The sequence below is a fragment of the Protopterus annectens genome, chromosome 17.part0 (assembly GCF_019279795.1).
Source record: "Protopterus annectens isolate FY-2018-M chromosome 17.part0, PAN1.0, whole genome shotgun sequence".
Taxonomy (NCBI): domain Eukaryota; kingdom Metazoa; phylum Chordata; order Ceratodontiformes; family Protopteridae; genus Protopterus; species Protopterus annectens.
This window is the reverse complement of record NC_056751.1, coordinates 752,266,015-752,282,278: the sequence shown is the minus strand read 5'-3', so window position 1 is coordinate 752,282,278 and position 16,264 is coordinate 752,266,015. Positions and strand designations below refer to the sequence as shown.

The 16,264-nt window shown below is 37.5% G+C and overlaps 1 protein-coding gene across 1 annotated transcript in view; it reads right to left on the bottom strand.

Annotated features, from left to right (window-relative positions):
- The window catches only part of LOC122791668 (butyrophilin subfamily 2 member A2-like), a 327,760-nt gene that overhangs the window by 84,918 nt on the left and 226,578 nt on the right, over positions 1–16,264 (bottom strand). The window contains exon 4 of the mRNA XM_044059499.1: positions 2,573–2,671. Within this exon, the coding sequence (XP_043915434.1) occupies positions 2,573–2,671 (99 nt within the window). The remainder of the gene's footprint in view (positions 1–2,572; positions 2,672–16,264) is intronic.

Sequence of the window (16,264 nt, the reverse complement as noted above, 5' to 3'; positions counted from 1 at the left end):
TAACATATGAAACGGACACAGCAGGCATGAACACGTAACAGAAATGCTCATCTGAGGGAGTTCAAAGCAGGAAGTAAGGTATTTGCATTTTTATCCACTGCTGAAAACAAGTTCCTTGCCAAATGAGCATGGCACGTAGATTGGGAACTGGTGATCTAGAGATAATAGGTGACACTTCCCTTAAACACACTGAAATAGGGGATTTTAACATAACATGTTTATTCTGAAACATAAGAAGCATATAATATTATTGCTGTAGTTTCTGTAGTTATGGAAAGTGGAAGACAGAAATGTAAACAAGCAGTTTTGCAAGAGAATTATTGAAAGGGATGGACAGTTCCCCAGCTGGTATGTATATTCCATTGGTAAATTATTACCTGGTGTGACTGACCCTGCCAATGGAAGACACAGTAAAGAACAAAGGCTGTACATGCACCACCAGACCCACTAGTGATCCACACTGAAGTGGTTACATAATCACATCAGTTCATAGAAGGTTACTAGCCTAACAGCTGTACAGCCCTTACAAACCTAACCATATCTATCCCAAATTGCCCCAATTGTCGGTGGTTAGGTGAGTGAATTTCATAGAGGTAAGGGTCTTTGGTAGTTAATAATGACTTCCTCTATTCAGGAGGGACATGGGCACCACTCCAGGAGTGAATTTGTGGTTCACCATCCATTGCTGTAGGTTCCATTTGAAGAGGGTCAGGGAAGGGGTCTGTTTCACGTGAATTGGAAGTTTGTTCCAGAGAAATGGCAGTCTTTGGGAGATGTAGCTATCTCTCCAGCATGACCTGTTCATGTCAGACACTAGGTTAACATCCCTGGAGTGAGTAACCCTCATGCAGTTTGATGTATGAATGTGTAGCATTTCCATCGGGACTGGGTCAGAGACTGCCCTGTAAGCCAGGCACAGGTCAACCCTTAACAATCTGTAGGATGCAGAATACAGTGACATGGCTTTCAGTCTATCTGCATAAGACTTGTTTTGTGTACTATGTTATTTCTTGGTAAGAAACCTGGCCTCTTCAATTGTTGCAGGTGTCTGGTGAGGTACAAAGGTACAAGCAAAAGGAAGCATTGTACTCAATTACTGATCTGATGAGGGCCGAGTATAATGCAATTATAACATCCTTACATCTAGATGTGATGCCTTTACTTATAAGTTGTGCCACTTATAAGGATTTCCTTACTATTGTGGATACGTGGTGGTCAAAGTTCAGACTGCTATCAACCTGAGTACCCTGATAATGTACCACTGGGTCTACACTTAGTGGGGCCCTGTCTATAATGTAATTAGCAGGGATGTCAGCTTTCCCAATCAAATAATAATGCATTTTTTTGCATTTAGCTTTAATCCGTGGCTTTGGCACCAGTCATTTGTCTGCATTAACCCTATCTACAGTATATTAACATCATTGGGAGCAATCACTGCTGTTGCTTGCCTCACTTAATCCAGTACATGTTGTCAGTCCGGCTGATATAGGAATTTATTGATGATGGGATGGGCAGTTGGTGGGATGAAGGTGTTGACTTTGGCCACAGAGAATAATGACGTGTCTCAGTAACACATATGGTGGCCTGTTTAAAGGGAACCACTATACAAGCAGTTTTATGTACAAATAAAACCAATGCCTGTATCTGTCATCTTTGAACAAACCAAAGACCACCACATTGTTTTGCCTTGAATGCCCCTCAAAACTTTCACCTTTGTCTTCCTTTGTCTTTACTGTTTTAGCCAGCCTCACCTGTCTTACACTTACTCTTTCATCAGTAGGACTGCGGCATTAATATGTAGGGCAATGGCCCAAGGTGCTTAACAGCTTAAATAGTTTTACTGCCTGATGTGATTAGGTCCCTATGGCCATCTTCTATAAAAAGTGATTTCCCAACAGTGGACAAAGAACTTTCAGCTTCTTTAAGCTAATTATTTACACATTTCAGTGTATGAACTAAAGTGAAAGAACCCACCACCCTCAATTTCTCTGCTAAATGTTTTGAATATGGCTTCTCAGGAATGTGTTCATGGGAATGATTTGGCATATTCTGCAACACTTCCTATTACTCTCTTTCATGGCTGTCCTTGCTATCAAACCAGTGTCCAAATATGGGGAAAAATCTATTAGTATCAGACTGCCATTACTCCAAGCTGGTGCCACTCACTGGTATAAAAGTTTATTACTTACTCTTGGGAAAGCACTTGCCATGTACACAGCATGCAAGGCTACCAGCAAGTTTCACTTACCAGATGCCATTCTGATGAACATCTCACTGAAAGTCCTAGTTACTCTCATATAAATGATGGCAAATATAAACTGCAACAAACTTGAGTCGTGGTTATTCAGCACAATAACTTATGTCAGTATGAACAGATTTCTGCAGGGGATTCAAACTCCTGGTCTATAGAGGTCCTCCCACCCTGTCAGTAATAAATAAGTGAAATGTCCAGCAAGAAGTAACAAGAGTAATTGTTGTTTAAAGTATCACCATGCATTCTCAGATGTACAATATAATACTGTGCTAGAAACCAGTTATTGTTCCATTGTTTCTTATAGCTTTAAATTCTTACCTTGTATTGCAAAAATTGCTACAAATATAAGCACCATAAGGACCATTACAAGTGTGGTGAAGGCTATCAACCAAGGAGGCATTCTCGGATTAAATTCATCTGCAATAGTAGAATATTAATGATTAGCAGCTTTGAAATGAGCAGTATTAAGTCAAAAATGCATACACTAATATGTGAGCTCAAACAATTCTAAAGATAAGCTGTGCTGATCCATTTAGTCATTATATATACCTTTAGGCATATGTAGAGCATTTGTATATTACTTAATGCAGTTTGACACGATTTTTATTTCAGAAGTACTGCTTTTCATAAAAACAAACAAGTAGGCCTTATTGTTCTGACTAATGGCTTCATTATGTTTATAATATGTCTTGCTACTTCCTGCACAGAAATTTCAGGTAGTTAAAAGGACCAAACTGATCCTATTAATCAAAATTTCATTCTTTGCATGAAATCATTTGTGAGACAGCTAATTAAATGATAATACATATCAGAGTATGCACTATTGTGTAATTATATCATGGGCCATGAAGTCAGTCGTGAGGCAGCTAATTAAATAATAAGGCATATCAGGGTATATGTTACTATGTAATTGTATACTGGATCATGAAGTCAGTCATAAGGTAGCTAATTAAATGATAAGGCATATCAGGGTATGTGTTACTGTGTAATTATATCATGAAGCATGTTAATAAGCCAATCGTGGTCTGTCAGTGAATTAATTCCTTATAACCTTTCTGTCTTGAGACCTGGCCACTAAAGAAAATAAAAATAAATTGTGCAAAATGTGATGCCCGTGCAGTGGCCCAGCAATCAAGGAGCCTCAGTCCTCACCATTAACACCAGTGTACACACAAAGTAAAGTACAATGTCCCTTAAGAGCACACAGAGATCACAGTCAGTCTGGGGCTGGTTTCCCCCTTTCTCTCCAGGACCCCAATAAGACTCCCCACTGGCACAGTTATAGGGTCCAGATCTCAGCCAGCTGGGCAAGCTAAAACCTCCAGCACCCTCTCTGTCCAGCCAGTGCTTCATGTCCCTGCCCAAGTAGCTCACACACACACACACACACACACACACACACACACACACACACACACACACACACACACACAGACACACACACACACACACACACACTTTGAGATAAGAGTTTATACAACCACACAGACACTCCTGGGGAAGGCTGGCACAGGTTGTGCAGCTGTGCCCTTTTACCCAGACTATATGGTAGAAATCAGTGTCACCACCCAGCTAATATTTATCAGCTACTCAAAGGCCCTTAAAAGGTGTCCAATTATTATTGTGCAATATTATCATCCAAATGGTAAGTGTGACCTAACAGTCAAGACTTATTTGGAGTAACTTGGTACAGCATCACTATATACATGCAATGTACTCTAGAGCCTAAATTAACTCTACATAAAACAGCCACAGTTGAAAGGTTTAAAAATATTTAATAATAAATAATAAAAACACAAGACAATACTTCTTACTACACAGCTAGTCAAGAGTTTAGAGATCACAGAGAAATGTTTAAAATAATACCTTTGAAAAGTTCTGACATCACAGAAAAACAAACTAGTCTAATCTTCCTATTTCCTAGCTAAAGCTAAAAAAGACACAGTTCTAAATAACTTACATTTAGAGCAAGACAGTGCTGGTGATGTTGGATGCTCTGATTCTCTCTCTTTAAATTGTTAACACAGAGCTGCTTCACATGACATCATTCTTCACACTTCTCTGGTGTTCCCAGACTAACAGAAACTACATTTACATTCTTTACACCTGGGCAGAAATCAGAACAATAAAGGACATTTATACATGCAAAGTCTAGCCATTAACTGTGGTCTTAAAACAATAGGCAGGATGCCTCCCTCTAGACATATCAGCTCCGAATTTTGACATCAAAGACAGTCATGAAATGCTTGACTTAGCTTTCTTACAGCAGAGTGCACTCTTGTTAAAATTTTGCGGTTCAATATCCAATGAACAAGCCTGTGGCTTACATTAATATTTACAAATGACAGAATTATCAACAGAATTCTATGTGGCTAGGCTGGCAGCCTTTACCTATCTTCACACAAAAATTGCCCATTTTTTAACAGGTCAGATCTGCCTTTGGAATCATCCATTTCTGAAACTGCTGTGATTGCTTATTCCTTCTATTTAAGCACAAGTTACCATGTGCCAGTGACCTATGGCAACATATCTGTTTGCAGCACACACTGATTGTCATATTTCGTTTTCAAAGGGTGCAGGTTATTGCTCAAGTGAGAGCAGTAAGCAATCCTATCATTTTCTTTAATATTAATTGCCGGTTTTAGCTCCATAGTCATAATATGCCATCATAGCTAGTAAATGTGACTGCTGTTGTCAAACACCACAGGAAAAGCAGCCACGACAGACTGCAGATTACACTAACCCAGTCATGGCAAACCTTTTGTGCTCAGTGTGTCAAATATTTGGAAAATGCCTGTCTTGACTCTGCTGGCATATCAACCCCCCCCCCCCCCCAGGAACAAAAGAGAAACAATTCTTTACGTATTAATTTATTTAAAAATACAGTCCAGTCATGTGCTGCCATGTATGCTGCCATGTATTATAAAAGTAAAAGAAAAATCAGTGACTTACAAACAGAGAAAATGATGTGTGCACTGATAACTGGGCTTAAAATAGTGCATCAAAAAATTACTCTACGTTTAATATTAATTTTAAATTGAACTGAAAAAAATATGAAGCACATTGCATTTGATTTGATTAACATCAATTCATTACTTTTTTGTTGCTGAGTTTTAATAGATAAGTGCAGGGTCACATATTTCTTGTATTTTTGTTCATTCAGTTCCTTTGGTAACTCCGGTATTGGTGAACACTCGTGTGTCACCCAAAACGTTGTGGTATGTCACCTTTGACACACATGTCATAGGTTCACCATCACTGCACTAACCCAATCTGTCTTTATGTTCCTTGCTGAAAGGGCTGTGCTAACAGATTATAAAGAGTTTGGCAGGTGGTGCAGAGGAAAAGATTATAAGACGTAGTTCCTGTGGTACGGGATTGATTCCCGCAGTCCTTGTTTGCCTACCGTGTAACCTTGAGCAAGCCAGTTAACAGACATTGCTCCTAGTCACCCCAGAAAAGGGACTGTGTGGTCAGTGGGCCTACCTGGTTAACAAATAGGATATTTTACAGACAGCAACCCAACATCATGTTTTCTGTGTGTGCGTGTGCGTGTGTGTGTGTGTGTGTGTGTGTGTGTGTGTGTGCGTGCGTGTGTGTGTGTGTGTGTGTGTGTGTGTGTGGAGGTGGCAACTCTTGAACACTTAAACAGGTACAAGGGAACTATTTTAATAAGTGCTGTATCACAGAACATTTGACAAAAATGCAAATTTATAAAACATTTTTAGTGTGAGTTGTACAATATTTATCTAGTTGTGCATCCATTAGATGGGCTAGGCGTCACCCTCAGGGTTTAAGTATAGCGTTTGTGGGTAAATGTCGCCCTCATGGTTTAAGTATAACATTTGTGGGTAAATGTCACCCTCAAGGTTTAAGTATAGCGTTTGTGGGTAAATGTCACCCTCAGGGTTTAAGTATAGCATTTGTGGGTAAATGTCACACTCAGGGTTTAAGTATAGCGTTTGTGGGTAAATGTCGCCCTCATGGTTTAAGTATAGCGTTTGTGGGTAAATGTCACCCTCAGGGTTTAAGTATAGCGTTTGTGGGTAAATGTCACCCTCAGGGTTTAAGTATAGCGTTTGTGGGTAAATGTCACCCTCAGGGTTTAAGTATAGTGTTTGTGGGCACATTTCACACCTTCCAGCACTGATTTTTACTTAATTACATCATTCCTCACGTGGCTCAAAATGCTTTTTAACTGTGGAAAAGTGAAACTCAATCACACGTGCTGCTTTTCCTCAATTATAAACCTTCAAAAAAAGTTGTTACATACAAAATAACAAAACAGTGCAAAATAACTGCTTTTTTTTAGGAGGGGTTAGCTCCACAGCACCTCCTCATGTGGTGGGGAAGACCCCAGCACTCTAAAAATGATATTTACCAGCTATATGGCTGTACAACACTGGGAAAGGGGGAAGCTCTCCAAAACAGTGCACAGCTGTCTTGAGGAATGACATTTCACTCTAACATGAATGACCAAATGATTTTTGAGTTACTCTTATGGAGGATACATGGGAAACTGGTCATAACTTATGTAATTTGCCCAGTCAGGATGTAACAGATGAACATTCGTGGGTTCTGTTCAAGCAGCTTTGTTAAGTACAAACACATCACGAATGAGGCGATAACTTTAACTTAGATAAACTTATAAACAAAGTGACACTGTCTCTCATACATGCTCACTCTCTGGCTGCACTCTCAAAATGGCACTGAAGCTTGCATGTGCTTGCTATTTATATGCACGTTCAGTCCTGGGAAATGCTTCTTAAAGGTGCAGCACACATACATATTTGACATCCTCCCTCTTTGAGAAATAAATCGTACTTCATTGATGAGATTGATTGACATTCAATACATACAAGATAATTCTTAGACCTGCAATTATACAGACCTAAATACATATAGACAACTATGCCCAGGTTGCTGTGTATTTCACACTGGGGCTGGAAATTTGACCAAATTGTGTGACATAGAATTTAGAGTTAGAGCTAGCAAATGGGACTGTCTCTGCTGAATGCTCAACCTTGGTGACATGAGGAACATCATCAAAAGTAGTAATGGAAGTTGAGTCACGTTCTGGAACAGGAACATTGTGTGGATTGCTCTGAGATCTAGATTCTGTATCATAGGAACAATGCTGTGATATCGGTTCTGATACAGGAAGAAGATGTCTGTGATTTCTCCTGTATTCCACACCCTCAGATTCCACAAAATAGGATCTTGGCTCAGTATATAAACCTGTTACTTGACCAATCCAGTCAAACCCTTTCGCCTTCTCTATCCTCACTGTCTCTCCTCTTTTCAATGGATGAAGAAATCTGCTCATTTTATCATAACTGGACTTTTTGCAAAATTTTGAAACAATTCACTGGTAAATTGCGTACCATTGTCAGAGATAAGCTTATGTGGACTACCATGGACTGCGAAATGACGTTTCAGCTTGGTAATAACAGTAGTGGACGTTAGGTTAAGCAACAAATTGATCTGAAGCCAGTTTGGATAAGAGTCGACCAGCACTAAGTAATGCTGATTGTTCCACTGGAATGTGTCAGTGGCTGCTGTTAACCAAGGTAGTTCAGGAATTTGACTTATCTGAAATGGCTCCTTTTGCAGATGCGGTTTAGTACTATTGCATACTGAACAAGATGAAAGTACTTTGTCAATGTTTTTTACTAAAGAAGGCCAAAATACTAGTCCTCTCTCCCTTCTTTTGGTAGATTCAGAACCTGGATGGCCACGATGCAAAATCTGGATGTATTCACATTGTAAGGAAGCAGAGACAACAAGTTTAGGACCTTTGAAAATAATGTCATCTTCTATCAACATCTCATCTCTGTAAGGAAAATAAGGTTGTACTTCAGGCAGTACACTAAATTGCTCTGACGGCGATCCAACCTGGATGTAGTGGCTGAGCTTTTGTAAAACAGGATCAGCCTTTGTATGATCTCTCAGATCATCAAGTCTCATGGTCAAAAAATTACACACTTCCATGACATCAAAGTCAAAATTATCTGCATCAGATTGTTCCGTTGTATTTTTGAGCAATCTGGATAAGGTATCAGCCAGATAAAGAGGTTTGCCTTTCATATAGGCCATTTTGAAGTTATACTTTTGTAATTTGAGCATCATTCTTTGCAATCTTGCTGGAACAGAATGCATAGGCTTTTTTAAGATAGTAACTAGAGGTTGGTGATCAATTTCAATCTGGATATCTTGACCATAAATATAATCATGAAACTTTGAACATGCAAACACAATTGCCAAAAGTTCTTTCTCAGTTTGAGCATATTGCATTTCAGTTTGGGTAAGAGTTCTAGATGCATAGGCTACTGGTCTATCCTCTTGAAGAATAACTGCACCAAGACCAAACTTTGAAGTGTCACAGGAAAGAGTAACTGGGTCTATGACATTATAGTATCTTAGTGTAAGTGGAGGGGAAATTTTCTGCTTAAGATCATCAAAAACTCTCTGGTACTGTTCTAGCCAAGACCATACAACATTTTACATGTTAGCTTTCTTAAAGGTTCTGTCAATTCACTGAAATCTGGTATGAGCTTACCCAAATAGTAAACCATACCAAGAAAACTCTGTAGAGCTTGAACATTGTCTGGTGCTGGCATCTCAAGAAGTTTTGCTTAGATGGATCTGGTCATAAGCCTGTACTGATAAATAAATGACCTACATATGTGACTTCTGGTAATCTGAATTTGCACTTCAGAGGATTGAGCTTTAAATTCAATTCACATGCTCTGTGTAGAACTTTCTTGAGGTTTCTGTCATGCTCTGCTTCAACATTGCCTCCAACCAACAAATGATCTACTGTTATGGGACAGGGATAACCCGAAGAGATCTGTTCCATTGCACGTTGGAAGACTTCACTTACAGAATTTATTCCAAATGGCATCCTGAGAACTCTATATCTTCCAAATGGGGTACCGAATGTAGTCAACAGTGAAGCTCTGCAATCAAGCATTACCTGTCAAAATGAAGTCTTTGCGTCCAAGACAGAAAATACAGTGGCATTTGGTATCAGGGCTGTGACTTCTTCAACTGTTCACATGAGATGATGAGGTCTCTTTAATGCCTTATTCAAGTCTCTTGTGTCGATGCATATTCTGATTTTGTCTGAGCCTTTTTTGTGAGTTGCTACCATAGGCGACACCCATTCATTTGGTTCTGTAACTGGACAAATTACACCTTGCTGCACCATTTTATCCAACTGAGCTTTAACTCTGCTCTGCATGGCTAATGGAATTTTTCTTGCTGCCTACCACTGGACTGACCTCTGGTTCTAGCTTCATGGAATACACAGCTGGAAGCTTGTCTAGCTTGTCATCGAAAACATCAGCATATTCTGAGAAATAACTATGAAACACACAGTCACCTCAAGGTAAACGCTCCTACTCCAAAAGCAATTAAAATGTATATCCAAGACAAAGGATAAGGAGCGAAGCAGAGTATAAAAGTCTACCAAAATACAAATCACGAATGTTCAACCAAGAAGATATTCCACAAAGGCATGAACGTTGATGGTATACACAGAAACTTTAATGCATCGGACAAGCGCTTTCACTAAATGTAGCTTCATTAGGTCCATTGAATAATGCATAAGAAACAGTTACTTGTTATATACAAGCTTCAATAAGAATAATTCAATTAAAAAGCAATTAAAACATAATAGGTAAATTCTCAATATATATTTAAAGGAGAAACACACTATTATGAGTACAAAGTACTGTGAGGTCCTAACAAACAGTAACACTTCCTATCCAGCTATACCAATAGCATCACATATTAGTATGATAAAATAGAAAAATAATTTAATAGATACAAATCTAAAAAATATATACTCAAAACACATATTTGTATAAACATAATAGATACAGGAAATATATATAAAAATATATATAAAAAATAGTAAATGTATATTAATTATGTATTAAAAACTCATCACAAGTATTAAGACAATGTAAATGTGAACAGGTATATGTCTCTTGTCATTGATAGTATATATAGATGTGAAAATATAAAAAAAAAAAAAAAAAAAAAAAATTATGCAAAGAACATAAATATAAATAGCATAGTTGATATTGAGACTTCCTATACGAAGATGAATCATATATAAATGCCTTACTTAATGTTCCTACGCTTCCTCAGCCTTGGTTTAATAGAGGCATGTTTGTTAAGGCCTAGCCCACTGTCTGCTCGGAGGTGTGTGATTCAATCACTCTCTTTGTGATCAGTGTGGCTTCTAATGTCGCCACCTCTTATATTAGTGGGTATAATCTCCAACACTCTAAAGAGAAAGGTATGTGATTGGTCATTATTCATAATATATTTAGCTAATGCATTATTGGATGATTCTCTTCTGATATTATATATATGTTCTCTTATTCGGTCTCTCAGTTTACGATTCGTTTTACCTACATAGAAGCTAGTACAAACTTGACAAACAGCAAGGTAAACCACATTGCATGTCATGCAGTTTGCTTCAACAGTGGTCCTAAAATTTCTCCCAGTGTCAGGATGTATAAAATGCAAACTAGTGTCAATATATGAACAAAAATTGCATTGACCACAGGGCATAGTATGTCCTGCAGCTCCATCACTTCTTGTCTCTTTCGGGTAACACAACATCCTCTTCAAATTTTTCTTGTTTTTATATTGAAATTTAGGGGTGTCACCAACAATAGTTCTAATATCATCATCAATCTGGAAGATGGTCCAATACCTACTAATGATGTCTCTTAACTTGTGACGATCAGACGTAAATGTTGTAAGAAATTTCACAACAGGTATAGTCTTAGTATCCTTGTCATATATATCTATATCCCCTTTAAGTCCAAAGTATGGTGTTGCAATAGTATGCCTTAAAGTATGTATATTTTGTAAATTGTTATTTACTTCATCAATGTTATATCCCCTACATACTAATCTATCTTTCAGGTTATTAAGTTCAGTATCAAAATCTTCCTCAGTTGGATTCAGCCTAGAGGCCCTTATGGCCTGGCCTTTAATAATGTTTTTGAAAACAAAAGAAGGATGCATGCTCGATCTCATTAATAGAGAATTACTATAGCATGACTTCCTAAAGATACCTGTATTAACTAAACCATTTGGTAGTCTTTCAATATATAGGTCCAAGAATTCGATCTTATTCACTGAGTAGTTTAACGTGAATCTAAGATAACTAGTCAAACCATTCATGACTCCTAGGTATGAATCCAGTTGCTCTATAGTCCCTTTCCATAAAATAAAAACATCATCGACAAAACTTCGAAAAAATAAAACATGTTGCAAAAAGGGTTCTATTTTGAACAAAACACTTTCCTCCCATTGGGCCAGGAACATATTAGCGTAACTATTGGCGCATGGTGTGCCCATCGCAACACCATCAACTTGCCTATAGATTACGTCATCAAAAATGAAGATATTATTCTCTAATACCAGTTCCAAGAAGTGTGCTAATAAATCAATTTTTACTATGGTATAATTGCTGTGTGCTTTCAAATATTCACAAATGTATGTTAGACCAAGGTTATTCGGTATAACCGTGAACAGTGATTGAATATCTAATGTAACAAAAATACAATCATCTGACCCTTCACAATGTCCAATACAATCATAGAAATCCAAAAGAAATTGCTTCGAATCCCTTAGGACATAAGTGTTTTCATTCAAAATGGGTCTTAAGTTCTTTTCTATGTATACAGAAAGATGTTCAGTGACCCACCCGCGACCAGAAACTATAGGTCACATGGGGGGGTCATGAACATCCTTGTGAATCTTAGGAAGCCCATGCATGATGGGAATCAAGGGTTCCTTTATGGTAAGATACCCATAGAGGTCTTCTTCTATCAGTCTACTCAGATACAGACCATATAATGTATCCAAGGGTTCCTTTATGGTAAGATACCCATAGAGGTCTTCTTCTATCAGTCTACTCAGATAGAGACCATATAATGTATCCCTGATCAATCTTACAATATTAGATGATGTAGTGTTACTAATAATTTCATAGAAACTGTCACTAAGCATATTCTTCATGGCTGCATAATAATGGTTTGTGTCCATGACCACAACCCGGCCTCCCTTATCTGCCGGTCTGACAACAATGGTGTTGTCATCTTGCAAACTCCTAAGGCTTACTCTTTCTCCATGTGTGAGGTTATCTGCATAGTGATGTTTCCTGTTTTGATTCTCATTATAATACTTATGTAACTCGTCTTCTGTAAGACGTTGATATGTTTCTACTATGGGATAGTTTATAGGAACATATTCACTAAGTTTCTTAAAGGTGAAATTCCTATCTAATTTATCTCTAGACTCACATCCTTTGTAAAGTAACTTAAGCATAATGTTTCTGCAAAACAGTTTTACATATACTATAGTTTCAGTAATTACACTATAACTTCTAGGTATAAAATTCATTCCCCTACTTAGCAAATTAATGTCAGCATCAGTCAACTCTCTAATAGAAAGATTGTATATTAAAGTCTGCCCTATTTCTTCCACATCCTTTTCAAGGTTTGGTTCTGTGGAAATTCCTCTGAATACTTCCTTTTCTGGCGTCCACGACTCATGGAACGCATACGTCTGGGGCCTTTCTCCATCCGTACAGGAAGGGGAAAAGAAACATTCATCACAGTTTCAGGACATACTGCTTTCTGATTACTTTTTGTTGTCTGTCTAACAACAGCATTCGTGTCTCTACTTTCACTAGCTGGTTTATTTTTCACAGTCTGGACTTTGGGGTATAGATTAATCTCCCCTTGCATACTCGGATGCATGATGTGTATTACATCATTGGAATCATTAGAATTCATAGATCCCACATCTTCATTAATGCCATCATGCATAATAACAGTATCACAAATTTCTTTCCTGACATTAGTTGTCAGTAAAGGAGCCTGCTCAACATTGGTAGTAGTATCTGTGTGTATACAGCTATTAATAGAATCATCTATAGCATTCATACTCCTAGAAGTCTGTTTGCCTATTTGGCCCTTGTTAGAATCTACTACAATATCACAATTAGTATTAGTTGTCATACAAAAATCTTTTGCATTTCTAATGGCATTATTCTCAGCATTAAATATTCTGTTTCTCCTATAGTCATGACTATTATTATTATTCACATGAACAGAGTTAATACCATTGACATTGCTAGAGCTGTTAGAGACTCCTTCAACATTATTAGTTATATGTTCATTACTGTTGGAATTATATCTGGGCCACGTGAAGACGTGGCCCAATTTAAAATTATTTAAATCTCTAATAATTTTATGCTTCTTTTGTTGTATCAGCTTCCTCTCTAATGCTGATACACTGTCCAACAAATTTTCAAAAAGCGGTAAAACAATACCTTCTGGAAATTCTTTGAAGATGGTAGACTGTTTGTTCTTAATGTCCAAAGTAAGAGAATTCTCTTCTGGTTCAAAAAAGGTGATTAGCAATTCCAGATATCTCCGACTTGCTTCCAGGTTCAACTTTTGCCATGCTGATAGCAATTCAGGGTAATCACGACAAACAAGAAAAATTTGAAGAGGATGTTGTGTTACCCGAAAGAGACAAGAAGTAATGGAGCTGCAGGACACGCTATGCCCTGTGGTCAATGCAATTTTTGTTCGTATATTGACACTAGTTTGCATTTTATACATCCTGACACTGGGAGAAATTTTAGGACCACTGTTGAAGCAAACTGCATGACATGCAATGTGGTTTACTTTGCTGTTTGTCAAGTTTGTACTAGCTTCTATGTAGGTAAAACAAATCGTAAACTGAGAGACCGAATAAGAGAACATATATATAATATCAGAAGAGAATCATCCAATAATGCATTAGCTAAACATATTATGAATAATGACCAATCACATACCTTTCTCTTTAGAGTGTTGGAGATTATACCCACTAATATAAGAGGTGGCGACATTAGAAGCCACACTGAGAGTAAAGAGAGTGATTGGATCACACGCCTCCGAGCAGACAGTGGGCTAGGCCTTAACGAACGTGCCTCTATTAAACCAATGCTGAGGAAGCGTAGGAACATTAAGTAAGGCATTTATATATGATTCATCTTCGTATAGGAAGTCTCAATATCAACTATGCTATTTATATTTATGTTCTTTGCATAAATTTTTTTTTTTTTTTTTTTTTTTTTTTATATATTTTCACATCTATATATACTATCAATGACAAGAGACATATACCTGTTCACATTTACATTGTCTTAATACTTGTGATGAGTTTTTAATACATAATTAATATACATTTACTATTTTTATATATATATATTTTATATATATTTCCTGTATCTATTAGGTTTATACAAATATGTGTTTTGAGTAATATTTTTTAGATTTGTATCTATTAAATTATTTTTCTGTTTTATCATACTAATATGTGATGCTATTGGTATAGATGGATAGGAAGTGTTACTGTTTGTTAGGATCTAACAGTACTTTGTACTCATAATAGTGTGTTTCTCCTTTAAATATATATTGGGAATTTACCTATTATGTTTTAATTGCTTTTTAATTGAATTATTCTTTTTGAAGCTTGTATATAACAAGTAACTGTTTCTTATGCATTATTCAATGGACCTGATGAAGCTACATTTAGTGAAAGCGCTTGTCTGATGCATTAAAGTTTCTGTGTATACCATCAACGTTCGTGCCTTTGTGGAATATCTTCTTGGTTGAACATTCGTGATTTGTATTTTGGTGGACTTTTATACTCTGCTTCGCTCCTTATCCTTTGTCTTGGATATTCTGAGAAATAGCATCAGTGAAGCTGGAACTGTGACGTGCTTATATGATGAACTTCTTTAGTAAAGAAAAGCAAGTTAATTCTCAAACTGTCTCTGAGATCCAATAATGGCTGCACAGGTCTGCAGACTATGTAAAACAACAACTTGTAACTGTTCCCAGCTAAATAACATGGAAACATGACCCAATAATGGCCGCACAGGTCTGCAGACTATGTAAAACAACAACTTGTAACTGTTCCCAGCTAAATAACATGGAAACACTACTGAGCTTTCGGTTTGAATTTCTTCACCTCCATAGACAACAAGTTTTGCACAACTAGCCACATTAAGTTGTTCACCAGCCCTTACTTTGGCAACTGCTTCTGCTGACATAACATTACACTTTGGACCAGTGTCTATCTTGAGCTCAATGGGTTTGCCATGGATCAGGACAGTACAAAACACTTCCCCTTTGCCAATAAATCTACTGCATTAACCTTTTTACTAATCACTGATACACCATCTACGTAGAAAGTAGAATTGCAGCTTTTTTATATGATCACTTTGCTGTTTTAACTGACCCTTCTTTGCAGCTAAGTGAGGTTTACTTGCAAAACTTTTGAAAATGATTCAATTTTTTACACTTGTGACATTGCTGACCAAATGCTAAATACTTTTCTCTTTTAGACTCATGGTTGGCACCACAATTATGACAGTTAACAATGAAGCTTGACTTGGGTTTTGCTCATTCACCCTTGTGCTGTATTGATTCACCCTTTTGTTGCACTGAGCATGCTCCTTTAACTGAACTAGTCTTAGAACATGCTGAAAAGCTATGGGTTCTCCCTGGAAGTTCTGCAAGGGATGCAGCTGTCATGAGCTTAGGCCTGTTTCTGCTTGCCACATGCTGCACGCTGCCTAGGTTTGCTCTGGAGCCTGTTGAAATCATGCTCTTATCACTAGGCAGCATACTTGGGTGCCTTTCTGTAACTTCATGGATTTGACAAATCTCAGTGGCTTTGCTTAATGTTAAATCTCTGTCATGAAGCAGCAGTACTATTAATACTACACACAAGCCTGTCCTTTATCAGCAATATCTTTTAAATCACCAAACATGCAAGTTTTAGCTTTATCTTTCAAGTCAGTAATCTAAGCTGCAAATGTTTCTCCTGGCCTTTGGTCTGTTGTGTAAAACAAATGCCTCTGTAATGTAACATGGGTCTGGGGGTTGCACATTTATCTGAATTTACACTTCAAACACT